The 16,139-nt window shown below is 37.0% G+C and overlaps 3 protein-coding genes and 1 non-coding gene across 4 annotated transcripts; 2 read left to right on the forward strand and 2 right to left on the reverse strand.

Moving 5' to 3' along the window:
- Positions 1-227: 227 nt before the first annotated feature.
- LOC109159562 (uncharacterized mitochondrial protein AtMg00810-like) lies at positions 228-722 on the reverse strand. Its single transcript, XM_019307658.1, has one exon. It carries the CDS (start codon positions 720-722, stop codon positions 228-230), a length of 495 nt encoding a protein of 164 aa, XP_019163203.1.
- A 6,866-nt stretch (positions 723-7,588) lies between these two features.
- TRNAE-CUC lies at positions 7,589-7,661 on the forward strand. The gene has a single exon. It is a non-coding gene; the product is annotated as a tRNA-Glu (tRNA).
- A 308-nt stretch (positions 7,662-7,969) lies between these two features.
- On the reverse strand, positions 7,970-8,386 carry LOC109159563 (auxin-responsive protein SAUR68-like). The gene has a single exon (XM_019307659.1). It carries the CDS (start codon positions 8,384-8,386, stop codon positions 7,970-7,972), a length of 417 nt encoding a protein of 138 aa, XP_019163204.1.
- A 652-nt stretch (positions 8,387-9,038) lies between these two features.
- LOC109159560 (auxin-responsive protein SAUR21-like) lies at positions 9,039-9,523 on the forward strand. The gene has a single exon (XM_019307657.1). It carries the CDS (start codon positions 9,066-9,068, stop codon positions 9,354-9,356), a length of 291 nt encoding a protein of 96 aa, XP_019163202.1. The 5' UTR covers positions 9,039-9,065; the 3' UTR covers positions 9,357-9,523.
- Positions 9,524-16,139: the final 6,616 nt, after the last annotated feature.

Consider the following 16,139-nt stretch of genomic DNA (forward strand, 5'->3'; position numbering starts at 1 on the left):
GCAGAAAGAAATCTCGACCAAGTGGCTTTGTTAGAAGATCTGCAACCTAGTCTTTCGAGCTAATATGACTAACACTCAAGGAGCCATCCATGACACGCTCACACACAAAAAAGTAATCCAAAGCTAGATGCTTCATCCTAGAATGAAACACTGGGTTTTTCGTGACATACTTTTCTCCCATATTATCACAATACAGTAGAGTGGTACAAGGCCAAACAACACCAAGCTCATATAATAGATTTCTCAATTCTCACCCAAATTGTCTCAGCAGTCGAACTTGCCAAGGCACGATACACCGCCTCAGTTGAAGACCTAGACACAGTCTTCTGACGAACGGACTTCCAGGAGATGACATTAGGACCAAGATAAATAACAAAACCAGTAGTAGAGCGATCATCGTCTCTATTACCTCCCCAATCAGAATCTGAAAAAGCTGTCAATGATAAACCCGAGCAGCCACGCAACAACAAACTGTGAAATATAGTTCCCTTCAGATAACGAAGTAACCTCTTAATCACAACCCAATGATGTTCCTTTGACAAGTGCATGTGTTGAGATATGGAATTAACCACATAAGCAATGTCTGGTCTAGTGACAGACAAATATGGAAGCAACCCGACTAACCTACGAAAACCAGTAGCATCTACTACAGGCTTCCCATCATGAACAACCAAAGGCATGGAAGAGGACATTGGAGTAGAAACACTCTTCGCACCATCCATGATATAACGAGCAAGAATATCTGCAATATAGTGACTGTAGCACCCCGTGTTACGATCTTCAAACCCGGATTAATTATGTAATTAATCCCGCCAAGAACAGTTAAAAGGATTTAATTTAGTTAGAATTCCCTTAATTAATTAATGTGGCCCACAATGCACCATGGACCCTTGTTTATGATAAGAACTCTAAGTCTGTTAGGAATAAAGAAAGTGGGCCTTTATATAGGAGATTAGAAAGAAATTAAAATCCTTCCCGCTCATATCACTGAAAAATTCCCCAAGAGACCTAGCCAAGGAATTCCCCCGTCACCAAGCCTAGGGAAGGATCAACTGAAGGAGGATCTTGGAGAAGGACCTTAGGAGTTAAGGAAGATTTAATTAAAGCTAAGAGGTAACCCATGTCTTACAAAACCTATTTTCCTTACTAGCTTTTATTGATTGGCTCCGTTGGTTTATTGAATGTGTGTTTTGTATGTATATATCTTGTTAGAGCTCGTCTTTAAGTTTATCTGATGGATTCTCGCTATTCTTGATAATCTTGATGATCTTGTGTGATGATTGCCAGGTTCTTGTATGTAATTATGTTTAGAGCTTGTCCTTAGGATTTATATTGTGAATCTTGTTGCTGTGACATTCTTGGCGTTCTTGGGCGGGTTTATGCATACTCAGGCGTTAATTCAAGGTTATGGCTTGTCTTTAGGGCTTTGCATATACGTCTCTTAATGTTCTTGAGGTTCTTGATGCTCTTGAACCGTTATGTGTTTAATCTTGAGTAATGGCATGTTTAGGGATTGTGATTAGGATGTAATTGTGGTGTTTCTTGGCTTAATTCTTGTTGTTCAAGTCCATATTGTTGTTGATATGTGTTGGGATGTATTCAGACATGATTTTGGATGCAATTGATGAATTCCTGGGTTGGGAAAGGGCCAAGATACCTTCGTACCAGCGGGGGGTCGGTGGGGGGACGAACCCCCACTTGACCACCCGCCGGTACGGTCACCCGTACCAGCGGGTGGCTGGCAGGTGGACGACCACCCGCCGGTGTACCCACTGGTATGAGGCCGTCTGCTTACGGGCAGATGCCGGGTGGTTGTCCACCCGCCGTTCCGCCCGCTGGTACGGGCAGCATGATGTGTCGTTTCCCCCGTTTGTTGTTTCCCCGTGCCCCGTTGTGCACCGTTTGATGTTTGGGAGTCTAGTTTGATGTTTCGGGTACCGTTTTAGGAGTTGTGAGTCTTGATTATTGCATGTGGTTCAAGTTGGTATCCCGTTGGCCTAGGATGAGATTTGTTTGTTCCCTTGAGAGCCTTGTGTCCTTCCCTTGTTGTGGCATTGTGAATATTGAGATTTGGTATTGAGTATTGATCATTGTTGATTGGTACTGTTGAATGCTGATTGTTATGTTGTTGTCCATGATGAGAAAAGAGATATGATTGGTGGAAAAGATATGTTGGCGGTTTGGCACTACAAGTGCTCGGTTATTGTGCTATATGCACAAACCACTTGATTAGTATGCTAAAGGCATAAATCAGGTTATGTAATGCCACCGCGGTGCTATCATATTGGTGGTTTTGTTGGCGGTATGTCGGTGGGGAGCATGCGTGCTCCGGAGGGATAAGGGTGGCCTGGAGGTACATGTTGGAATTGAAATAAGTATGGAGAGGCGTGAAGGTTGGAACTTGGTATAAGGTTGGAACATGGATATGTTTATTGTTGTTGTCGATCATTGCTTGAGTCTTATTGTCACCTAGGTCGGCTGTCAAGTCTTGCCGTTGTTTTGTCTTGTGGTTTTAGGTGGCATGCTAGTACCTTTATGTTGTTTTACACTGATAAGTCTACTGTTGTGCATTGAGTATCGTTCTTGGTTTTAAAGCTAGAGTTGTTTAGGACTATATACGTATTCCCATGTATCAAAATGGTTTTCTTATATCTACCTATATTGTACTCAACACGTGGGAATAGGTTACTCAGCATTATTCGCTGACGGTTGTTACACCATATGTTTTTCAGGTACTGATCAGTAGTTTCGGAGCGTGCTATTTGAACCCGTGGACTTAGCTTAGATAGATCTAGTTTAGTTTCATTGGCATGTGCGCCTTGATTATATTTGAATATTAATTATGGATTATGCATTAGATTAGTTAGTGTAGCCTGTGCATCTAGGTTCTCCAGCCTGGATGTGGCATAGCACCCCGATACTTATGTTGTTAGCTTCCCCACTCTGTTGGGTATTAATGATAGATTTGTCTTTATTTCATAAGCTTTAAATGTCTTAAAAATTAGGGGTGTTACAATTGGTATCAGAGCCTAAGTTTGACCCTAGGACAACACTTGTAAGATAAGACTTTAGGATATTAAACTTGAACTCTAGGTGATTAAGTACTTAGGACTTAAGAATCTTAGGACGCGCGGTGAGATTGTGAGTTTATTTATTGCTTTCAGCTAAGTTTTCCCTTTGACTTGCTCTTATGTAGTTATCTATTATTTCATAAAAGTATTTTGGAACTTGCAATTAATGATTTTATTTAGCTAGTATTTACTCACTTTTCTTGATTATAATTATTAGACTATTTTGATAGTTGATTTGCCTATAACCTGATTATTTGCTTGAGCATGAAAATTGGATTATTTTCCTAATTAATTTGTTTACAGATCGGCTAAGGACTTGCATATTGTTGCCTAATTATTTGACCAATGTGAGTTATTTGGATATTTGTTAGTTGATAAAATATTTTGGAACTTGCAACTGGTAATTTTATTTGACCTATAATTGCTCACTTTCCTTAATTGTGATTGTTAGATTATTCTAGATTGATTTGCTTATTATAGAATACTTTCATGACTGTGCATGAAAGTTACGGGAACATAACTTTATTTCTTAGTGGGGAGAATGTGATATGTGATCTTTATGATGTCTTGAACTTTCGTTTGAGTCTCTTAAATTCCTTATTGGTCAAGTCTCCCTTGTTCCTTGTTGCTTTAAGGTTATGCTTCAGGGACGAAGCATCTTTTGAAGGGGGGAAGGGTGTGATGGTGACAACTCAAAATTTAATTTTCTAAATTCCATTTTAAAAAATTCCAAAATAGCCATTTTTCACTCTTCCAAAATTCTTTATGACGAAAACGGTGTATAAATTCAACACCGGGACTCATTCTATTTATAAAATCCTAAATTCTCGGGTACATTGCGTAGCAAGTTTTGACCCAAAAGTCAATCTGAGTGAAACCAGGAGAAATCCTAGAAACCTAAGCCAAATGGTCATCTAGAAATTATTTTTGGAAAAATATATTGACCCCTAAACTATTTAAAACTATCATTCTAGACTTTGATCCATGTTGTGTAGTGGACCACAAGCTTCCAATGCGTTGTCTTATACCTTTGAAGAATTAACCAAAAGACCATTATGATAAAAAAAACCCCCGATCACACACACACACACACACACACACACACACACACACACACACACACACACACACACACACACACACACACACACACACACACACACACACACACACACACACACACACACACACACATATATATATATATATATATATATGTATGTATATTCCTACCACTCTAAAACATATTATTCTAATTTTTACTATATATATACGTTTCTAAATTGGTACTCATTGATACTAAATGCAGATTCAGATGCAATTGTAAATATATGTAAGGAAATTTGGCTTTGGGTCAAGGAAACACGAAACAAGGATCACCAAAGAGTTGGTCAGAGTATATTCCTGGAAGGTTACTTGAAAAGAGTGTGTAATATTGAATTCATGCCTAACACTAGTTTCACCATGTGTTTCATTGGTTCATAATTTATTGTCAAGTTGTCATGCCACTTGATTTTCAATGTTATGCATAATGTGATCTTTCACCTTGTTGCTTGGTTGTGGTTACTCCTTTGATGGCATGCCATTCTACCTATTCCTTGATATATTAAGCCAAACTTGACTTCATATCTTGTTAGTGTGTAGTAAGTATGTATATTTGAGTATGAATTGCATAAGTGTTTGTATATGAATTACACTTTCATGTGAGCTTAATGCCTATAAATAAGTATTACTATTAGTCTTTATAGATGTATACTTAAATACATGTGAACCAATTTGTCCTCTATCTCTGATCTTTATTCGCTTAACATGTTATATGATAACAAACTATTTTCCCAATCTATATCTATATGTATTTTATAGGATGGAGTGGTTTATACTTAGCATTCGTGCTAACAGGTTATTTTTGTATACTTTTTATTTAACCCATTTCAAGTCTGATCGATGATTGCTGAACGTGTTTATATGTAACTAGATTAGTATAGATTTTGTTCTAGTTCCTAGTTCTCTTGACGCTTAGACTACCCTTCTTATGTTTTGTTAATGCGTTGACACTTGGGCCTGTTAGCCTTATCTTTTGGATTTCAAGTTAGACATCGAATATTTGGATGTGGGCCCATTATGATGTATTGTGATGATTTTAATTTAGTTAGTTTCCCATGTAGTTGCTCTATTGAGGGCAGCTATGGAGTAGCATCCCCCGTTGTTTTGGTTGTTGGGTAATTAGTATTCAATTGCCCTTTCTTTATTCCGCACATTTTCCTACCTTTAATTCTTGTTTAGAACAAGACTCAAGTGTATGAAAATTGGGAGTGTTACACACGATGTCGGTAGTATTTGAAAGATCCTATTAGACGTACATTGGCATTTGGGGCAGCTTACAATGGTAGAAATTAAAGGTTCATAGGGTTGAATTAAATGTAAACAAAAAAAAAAAAAAGTAAAGGTTCGCACAGATAATGGCAGGCATTGTTATAGTTCCATTGACCATGCCATTCCTTCCCCTGGGTTGAACTTTCCCTTTTCCAAAGAACTCGGTGCCTAATAGATCTTCCTCAAACTGTTTATCAATAGAATAACCTGAGTTAAAGAATTACCAAATGTCCTTACGAGTGATGTTGGAGGCGCATCTTAGATAATTTGTGGCTTATTAGCTTCTCTTAATTCAGACAAAAAAAAAAAAGTAAAAAGGATTAGCTTCCCTAAAAAAGAACCTAATAATCTGTTTTTTTTTTTTTTTTTTTTTTTTTTGAAAATATTTTCAAAGTTTGCAAATGAACCATTAGTTGTAAATGCTATTATCGAAATTATAATTAAGGAAATATAAAATGTAATTAAGAAATAAAATTACAAATTTGACTAAATGTGTATTCATAAATATTTAGGAATTTTCTATAATACGTACATATATTTATGTACTATAATAATTATGTCATACATTTTAATATATTTTTCCATGCACCTTGTACTCAAATGACACCTCTGTGTCTATCCTTGATAGAAGATCATAGGATCGAACCCCGATGGTGGGGTATTAACATCTTTTTCCAGACAAAGCTGAACAAGTAAATTGCTAAGAATTATCATGGCCAACTTAAACTCTTAAGTTAATAAATACTTAAAAATGTGTAAAAATAATGTGAGATAGAGTTAGTGATATACCAATTAACATTCATGGCATTCAAAGATAAAGGGTCAAATTGATTACCGATTTCAATAACTTAGACTCGAATTTGAAATAAGCTAATAAGCACTTTCTTGATTTGCCCGTTTCTATCTCTAGCTTACTATATAAAAGAAGACTAGCTTTCCATTTAGGGTAGTATCTTCATTAACTTGATTCAAGAGCGACTCCAATACAGAAAAGAAGATTGAATCTTTCTATCCGATATGAATACATTGGGCATGAATTCAAGATGAAAATTGAATAGGAATGAACCCCTTACAAACTAATGGCGGTTAAAGGATTTGTAATATACTCTTCGTGGGTACCGGTGATCGTCTCCTCGGTTGTTAGGTTCAGTGTTCATCGTCGCTTGAGTCAAACTCCTTCATTGGTTATTTTTATTTCTTGTAGCTTAGCCCAATGCCTTCCACTTCACAGGCTCGGCTCGTCAAAGATCTGATCTCGCTAGGGTGGCCCTGAGGCTCATCTCCTGATAGTCGACGGGAGAACCTTATCAATCAATGTCGTAGTGAGTCACATACATCAAATTTGAGCTTTTAAACTCAATGGCATCAACATTGAAAATATATTGTTGCCAAGTCATTTAGACTTTTTCCAGCCAAGGACTAAGGGACATAACTCATAAGTATAAAGTCATACAACGCAATTGGGAGATTTCTTTCACTTATGCTCCTAGGGAACAAAATAAAGTGGCGGACATGTTGGCCAACCAGGCTTACACACAAGGGGATGTTTTCAATTGGTTTGTTAGCCCACCAAGAGACATCCAAAGATTTCTACGTGAAGATGAGCTTGGCCTCTTTGGCGAGACTTTTATTGTGAGGGTTGCATAACGGCCCTTGGGTATACCCCTCATTTTTCAGAAAAAAAAGTCATACAACACAATATTAGCCTTAAATATCAAGTCAAATACTTAAAATAACTGAAATACTAAATAATAGAAATAGAATGTAGGAAATAACTCAAATAAGTATGTTAGAAATAGAAGTTAAGAAGATAATATATACAATTAAGATTTAAAAAGGTTATAAATTTTGATTTTTTTTTATTTTTTTATTTATTTATTTATTTTTTTTAAATCTTTCAAGTTCATCTATATTTTCTTCAATTGATCTGAGATGGGTTGATTGCCAACCTCAACCAATCTTGTGCATGTAAGAGCCTCAACGATTTTTGGAGTTAGAGAATTCCTAAAGGCATACAGTACGTACTCATTGATACTAAATGCTGATTGAGATGCAATTGTAAATATATGCAAGGAAATTTGGCTTTGGGTCAAGGAAACACGAAACAAGGATCACCAAAGAGTTGGTCAGAGTATATTGACAAATCCGTTGTAGTCTAGTTGGTTAGGATACTTGGCTCTCACCTGAGAGACCTGGGTTTGATTCCCGGCAACGGAATTGTTGTTTTATATATCCTCAGTTTTGCCACTTTTAGCCAGCTTGATGAGCTTCTGTAGACTGAATTGCAGTGGTTGATGATCAACATGCATATGAAAAGACAACAGCTAGGTGTATTATTGCAGCAAACTGAAGATTAAGAAGTAAGAAGAATATTATAGCAGTGAATTTTGTAATAAGAATACTGAACATACATATGGGATATCAAGTATTGCTGTATTGGATTTATATATATGTACATTTCACATCATGTATAGAGCTACAACTAATATATATATCCTCATTTACAAAATTTATTGAGATTAATATCAGCAAACTAGCAATTCCTGATTTCGGAGTAACGGAGGAGCTGATGAACACCGATGAGAAGTAAGTGAAACAAGCAGTGCATTCTCAAGTTGTCTAGATAAACCTCGGCTAAGAAGTGAAATGATGTAGTCCATGAAGACTGCATCACATGGTAGTGTAATTGGCCCATCGCTTGGAAGTCCAAATTCTTCTTCAGACATACTTAAGAGTTGCCTAATGATATGATTCTCGAGATATGATAGAGGGACAACAAACCGCTTCTGATCAGCAGTGTAGATAGTGAAATGACCCGCAGAAGAAATACTGCAGCTATCTGAATCATCATATAGACTTGGAAATGAAATCCTCTTTCTTCGGATGGCAGCAAATTTCTGCCATCTTCTGGCCAGCTTAATGAGCCTCTTTGAACTGATCATGATATTAACTTAGAAATTAAATAGAGATCGATCAGAGAGATTGAATGGAAGAGATCGAATAAGATTTAATTTTGTAGAAAGCTTGGAAATTGGGTAGAATTGAATGAATTGAATTTCAGTGTTTGATGAATTATAAGGAAGTGATGTATTTAAAGTGATGAGGAGGCTAAGACAGTCTTTAAGCTGTTGAGGAGGCAAAACCACATGATTGACACTGATGAGGAACGTAACCACATGGTTGTATGGGGCCTTTTAGCTTCAACCAGAAATATATATATATATATATATATAAATGAGGAACCACATACATGGTTATGCTTACCAAATTAAATGGCCAAATTCCATTTAATTTCTTCTCTCATTTGGCTAGTTTTCTTGGAATGACACAAGTAGTTGAGCTTTCTCTATATGTTCAATTTCATTGATGCATGTGGGGAATGATGTTCAAAGGCAGGTCTTTATCAACAAAGTTGTATGTATAATTTCATGATGACAAAAATGTGTGGTAATGTTTCTTATCTTTCTAGCTGGCTGCCCATCCATCTAAATTATTTCTCTTAAATTAGCCACTCAATCCACCTCCCAAACCATCTATATAAACACATATAGATCGAATTGAATTGGTATTCACCCCACTCAAATAATTGCTTAAAGAAGAAATTAAACATCCCAGAATATAATGGCGATTAGTATGACTCGCATTCTCCGTGCTAAGCAGGGCCTCAGAAGGTCTTCTTCAAGAACAAACAGAGAAAGTGAGGTTCCTAAGGGGCACTTTGCAGTTTATGTTGGTGAGAGCGAGAAGAAGCGTTTTGTCATTCCAGTTTCCTACTTGAAGGACCCTTCTTTCCAAGACTTGCTGTGCCAAGCTGAGGACGAATTCGGATTTGATCATCCAATGGGTGGACTCACAATACCTTGCTTGGAGGATACGTTTCTTGACATCATCTCTAGCTCCAGTAGATCTTGAGATCGAGACTACAAACAGCTTAATTAGCTAGATTAATTAGTGGAGACAAATTTTTGTAGAAAAGATCATATCAGATCGAGTTTTATTGTACAGTTACTTGTTTCCCTTAGCTTTTTGGTTGTCTCCCCAGGATAATTCTTGACAAAAATACAAACACATTATTTTAATTAGCAGATCGAGAAAATTTTAATTTTGCACAACATCAGAGATTTCTTGTAACATTTATTTCTGTCCATCGATCTTCAGATTATTTCCCTTAGAAATGATTATGGTATAGTAATACCTTAGGAGATAGAGAGAAATTGAATGGAAAAGAACTAGATCTGTAGAATCCTTAGATCTTGATGCATAAGAAAGTGATCTATTATTGAAAGTGATAAGGCTAAGACAACCAGAATTGAATTGAGGCAATAGGCAATGCCTCGTGCTGCCTAAATTGAAAGTGATCTATTATTTGGTTTTGACCCATAGTTGAACCCTCTCATTCATTTCCTTTCATATTTTCAAGTTTGGATTCCATCATTTCACATTCCATTTTACAGAGTAATAGATAAGTTTCTACTTCTTTCTATCTCTTTCATTTATGATATTCATGGATTATACTTATGTTTATGCTTAATATGTGTGGGTAATTAATTTATGCACCTGGGTATATATTTATTTACTAATAATTTTTCTTTCTAAACATGCATTTGCATTCATCAAATGATCCTACTGTTGATAGTACAACCCAATGTGCTCGATGGATACCCCTGATCGGGGACCCCAGTCCGGTATGCCCCAGGGCAGTCGGGTGGTTATGATTGGTAAACTTAGCAGTGAGGACCGCATGCATACCCCTAGTTCGGCACGTCAGTCGGCTCGGTTGTGCGACCAGACTAGGCAGTCGGGATGTCCCTGACCGAGTGCGTATCTCAAAGGCGGTTAGGACGGATTCAGTGGAGACTCTTTCCTTGGGCAATAATGAATTTCCCTGACCGACCAGACTATATAGTTCATTCATTCTGGATATATAGTTCATTCATTCTGGATATATAGTTCAAATTATGCACAACACAACGTCGTTAACGGCAATCGAAACTGATTTTTTTTTTTAAAGTCGGACGCGTCGTTTTTAATCAAAACGACGCCGTTTTTGCAACCGTGTGCACCATGCATTGTGCACACTGTCGCACGACATAATTTCCGATTGTAAAGGGTTCTGAATTCAATGCATACATTGTTACTCTATTCCACTTTTTCCTCAAATACTCTCTTGTTCACTTAGTAATTTTACGCTAGTGTTGGCCTGCTGTCCGATTGCCTTAAGTCGTAAAACCTACAGTATTGATACTATCCAAGGTAGTAATACTACTGCCAAAAAGAGGGGTGTCACTCATATGAAAAAAGACACAGTTCAATTTGATGGATTGGATCCTGTTGGGTCAAACAACATCACATTTAAAAGTTATGTTGCATTGTTGGGACGGAGCAAAGTTTTTATCACAATAGAGTCATGTTTTAAGGTCCCAGTAGAGACTAAGGACCTTATTTGGCAAGATATCCTCGTAATTATTTTTATTATTTAGATTTATAAAAAAATATATAATTGCATTTCTTATTGATAAATAATTTTGTCTTGTAGAGTACTTATGATATTTCCAACAAAACCGAAATGAATGACTGTTGGGTGAAATATGCGGGTCAAAGGTGAAAAGACTTTAAAACAAAATTGACCACCACATATGTATACGGTACTAACAAGGTTGCAAAATACGTTAGGTGCCCGATTTTTATTTTTTTTAAATTTTTTTATAAAAAAAATAATTAATAATTTTAAAAATTCACTAATAAAATATAGGGTTCCTCTACTTTTTTCTTACAAACTATTTACGTAAGTGGTTGTAAAATGGTTCAAAATATTGTTGAAACCATCTAAATACATAAAAAACTAAAATTAAGACCAAAAGACGCACTATTTTGAGAAATTGGGAGGCCAAACTGCCTATGGCTGTTTGTTTCACATAGATCTCGAAAAAATACGCGAGTTTTAAAAAAAAAAAATTGTCCAAAACAGATAACCGAGTCAAAAGTTATGCCTTGCCACACTTTCTACAACTTGTTTTCAAAAAATAAAAATATAAAATCGCCGGTTCAGCCTACTAGGCGGCCGCCTAGCCGCCTGGCCACGGAGGGGGCCAATTCCGGCCTTCCTCCCCGTGGCCGGGCGGCGCCTCGGCGCGATTTTTGCAACATTGGGTACTAACGCAAATAAGGACCCATGTGATAAATACCCGTATCTTGACCAAGAGACATGAGAAAAGTTTGTTGAGCTTCATACATGTCCATAATATGAGGTATCACTATTTTTCTATTTATTATTAAATCAATATATTAATTATATTTTACTAATTAATGTTTTCTTTTTATGTAGACAAAAAGAAAAAAAAAACATCAAAGAGATATAAGCTAAGGATCTCGATTCACATGGTTTATCTGAAGGAGGCTATAATAGGTTGGAGAATATTATGATGGAAGAGAAGTTGAAAGAACCGCCTATGGCTGTTTGTTTCACATAGATCTCGAAAAAATACGCGATTTTTTTTTAAAAAAATAATTGTGCAAAACAGATAACCGAGTCAAAAGTTATGTCTTGCCACACTTTCTACACCTTTTTTTTCAAAAAAAAATAAAAATTGTTGGTTCAGCCTGCTAGGCGACCGCCTAACCGCCCAGCCATTGAGGAGGCCAAGTCCTGCCTTCCTCCCAGTGGCCGGGGGGGCGCCTAGGCGCGATTTTTGCAACATTGGGTACTAACGCAAATAAGTACCCATGTGATAAATACCCATATCCTGACCAAGAGACATGAGAAAAGTTTGTTGAGCTTCATACATGTCCATAATATGAGATATCATTATTTTTCTATCAATTGTTAACTCAATATATTAATTATATTTTACTAATTAATGTTTTCTTTTTATGTAGGCAAAAAGAAAAAAAAAACATCAAAGAGATATAAGCTAAGGATCTCGATCCACATCGTTTATCTCAAGGAGTCTATAATAGGTTAGAGAATATTATGATGGAAGAGAAGTTGAAAGAACAACAAGAAGCTACAAATTAAATTCAGATCCATCATATGTATTTACTCATCCAGCTCGTATACGTAGACATGAATAGTGGAAGAAGGAAGAATGAATAAGTTGGGAAATTTCCCCACCGAAGCGACTAGAATGGTCGTGAAAAAAATTGTAAGTAAATATGTTATAATTTTCTACATTAATAGTTATGTTTAATAAATTGGACAAAATATAATTGTAATCATTATTAAATATTGTTATGTGAGTTAGGATTCTCTCGGGTTGCAAGCTTCTCAAAGAGAATTCGTTGAATTACCAGCTGTAAGTAATCGTTTATAGTTAATCGCTTTATTATTTGTTAAAAATATTTTATATGATTCTTAATTAATAATTCATGCAGTTAGGATCACGATGTAACAACCCAAAAATTTGTCTTCCCAATTAATCCTATTTCATAAATAACTAGTTAAAATATTTTCCCAATATTTTGTTTCTAAGTTGACTATTGCCTTTTTATTAACAGAGTATTTATTCAAAAATACTTATGGTGAATAAATAAATACAAAGGTCTATTCATGTGCCTTAGTTTTCGAGACTTAATTTGGGAAAAATATTATTTGAGAGATACCTGTGAATCTGAGAGAAACCTGTGAATCTGATAGCCAAGTTTTCTTTAAAAACATGACTTCAAAATACTCCTATCATCTTTCTAAAATTATTATATTGTATTATAGTCCAAGTTTAACCAAACATGTGATCCAAAATTATAAACCAAAGTTCAATACCCAAATTCCCAATTTTACTCCCCTAAGTTGGCGTGAATGAGCTTATGCATAGCCTAGGGCTTTGTGCCCTAGTTATAAAATCATATTACTCCATTGTCTTGCCTCTCAATCTCTCTCATTTCATTTTGGTTTGTCCTGAGAAAACTAAGAGCACAAGAAGCAACTCAAGTATAAGACTCCTTTCTCTTCTCTTTCATTTCCAAGACTTTCCATACCCTTCAATTCTCTCCTCTCCTTAGCTAGAATAAATGTAGTATTGAATATTTCATGTGCTTGTGAATGATACATTGTGTGTATTTGTTGGTTATGGGAGTTTAAGAGGTGTAGAATACAACCATTCTTGAGGTGTAGAGGAAGGATCCTAGCTTTTGGAAGCATCAAGCTTGAGGCATAACCCTTGGAAATCCAAAATATACTATTTTTCCTCTATTTGTCTGATAAATGCATGTTTGAATGTTATTGATGATGTGTGAGCTTTAGAAGTGATTTAATCTCTTGTTTGATGTGGGAAATGTGTTGGAGGATGTTGTATTGTTGATGTTTTGCTTAGTTTGCATGTTTGGAGGTTTTGTATCCGGTTCAAAGTGGACAAAATGCCCAAGTGTGGAATAGAAAAAGGGATACGAGGCTACTGCCTCGTCTCTGCCAAGAAGGCATGCAGGCCTGGCCGCGGGTCCTGGGAGACCCGCCGGCTGGCCTGCGTACGCAATGGCAGGTCCTAAGCAGCTTGCCACTTCAATCCAGGCTGCGCGATTGGTGCAGCGGTTCTCTTGAGACCCGCCGCCCAGCCCACGGCCTAGGCCTGTTGATTTCTCACGGGTCTGTCAATTGTGTTTTGCGGGTTTTCGTTACTCATAGGGCTCGGGTACTTGTTCTAAAGTGCTATGTGGTACGTCTTTCATGTACAAAATTATTTTCCTCAATTAAAGCATAATTTACCTATATGTTGGTTATGAGACTTTGCATATGATCCACATTGTTTTTTACTAAACTTTATATCCCACATGCCTATCATGTATCCCATATTTTCTCAAACTTCGTTTAGGCGTAGTATGCCACTTGTGTGTTTGATGTGAAGAAAATCATTATATATTGGAGGAGGTGCTTGATCTTCGGTTACTTGAAAAGAATGCTGAAATGAGATCCGATTGAGAATTCTCGAAAGGTTATTTGAAATGTTGTGATGAAATGAGATCCAGTTGAGAATTCGCGGAAGTGTGTGTGATGCGTAGTATATTTGAAAACAAATAATACTCAGAAAACGTTTTAGATGGTGTTAGATGAAGCCACGTGTCACCATCTCAACCACCTTAGTGGTTATTTTTCTGTTATGCTATACTGTTTTTTTTCCCTCTCTTTCCAGTAGTTCAAATGGCCTTGTATTTAAGCCAGTGTGCTTGCACAGTTTTTTGGTTAAGGAAAACAACTCCTTCTTCTTCTTTCTTCTGCTTTCGATCTTCCCATCCATCTCCATCTCTTAATCTGCAACATGGTATCAGAGCAGGAAGACTGAGATTCGCAAAGCTCTTCATCAATGGCTTCTGGTTCGATGAACGCATGGCCTCCGATTAGCAATCGGACTATCCCGGCAGAGATTCCGATCGAGAATCCAGCCACCGGAAACACATCGCCGACTCCATCAAATCCAGTCACTGGATCCAATGCTTCTGAGGTAACATTTGATCCGCAATCTCAATCGAATCCGTATTTCCGTCATGTTAGCGAAAATCCTGCACTGGAATTAGTGTCAGTTCCCTTAGATAGAACGAACTACCATCCATGGGCTAGGGCCATGACAATGGCTCTCTCATGTAAGAATAAAGTAGCTTTTGTTGATGGAAGCATAACCAAACCTACTAGAGATAACCTAGAAAGGTACCTTGCCTGGGAAAGGTGCAATAATATAGTTGTCTCCTGGACTGTAAGAACTCTGACTCCAACTATTGGAAGGAGTGTCTTGTGGATTGAAACTGCGTATGGCAGATGTGAATGATGCATACTCCATGATTGCTCAACAAGAAAGACAGTTTCAGATGGCTAATACTGGTTTTGCAAGTCAGCTATATCAGACAGGTGAAAACAGCTCAGCTAGTGTGTTGATGACCAGAACAGATGGACAATTCCAGTCAGGTTTCAAGAAGAATTTTGTTGCTAACAAGAGACCAGTGTGTACCTACTGTTGTTACACAGGCCATACCCATGACAAGTGCTATAAGAAGCATGGTTATCCACCAGGGTGGAAACCAAAATCAAGGAACCAAAGCTTTGCTAAACAGGCACAAGGTCCATCTACAACTCAATCCAATGCTGAAAATGGAATGTCCTTTACACAGGATGATGTCAAGAGGTTTATGGAGTTTATGCAGACAAACAGGTCCATAAATGCAAGCCAGAACTCGCCTCTTGATCAGCCACCACAAGTCAGTGCCAATATCATATCCACTGTCTTCCAGACTGAAGGTATGATTCCCTTAACTAACTCAGTTAAGTTTGATAGGTGTGATTGGATAGTAGACGGTGGTGCCACACACCATATTGTGTGCAATCTGGAACTGCTATGCAATAAAAGAAAAGTCCATGATCTACATGTGAGTCTACCAAATGGTCAGCAAGCTGACATTACCTCTATTGGTTCAGTTCATTTATCTGATGATTTTGTGCTGCATGATGTCCTACGTGTTCCTGGCTTCTGCTACAATTTAATTTCTGTGAGTGCCTTCATTAAGAAGTCCAATTGTGAAATGAAAATACATGCTAATCATTGCTTTATACAGGATGTTATCCATGGCAAAATGATTGGAAGAGCTGAGCTGCAAAATGGTTTCTACCACCTTGTTTTTCCTCCTAGAACTCTATCTGTTTGTAATTCTATTTCAACCCTCAATAAATGTAGCTTATGGCATGCCAGATTAGGGCAGGCCTCACATTTTAAACTTCAG

The sequence above is a fragment of the Ipomoea nil genome, unplaced genomic scaffold (assembly GCF_001879475.1).
Source record: "Ipomoea nil cultivar Tokyo-kokei standard unplaced genomic scaffold, Asagao_1.1 scaffold2833, whole genome shotgun sequence".
In the NCBI taxonomy this organism is placed as follows: domain Eukaryota; kingdom Viridiplantae; phylum Streptophyta; class Magnoliopsida; order Solanales; family Convolvulaceae; genus Ipomoea; species Ipomoea nil.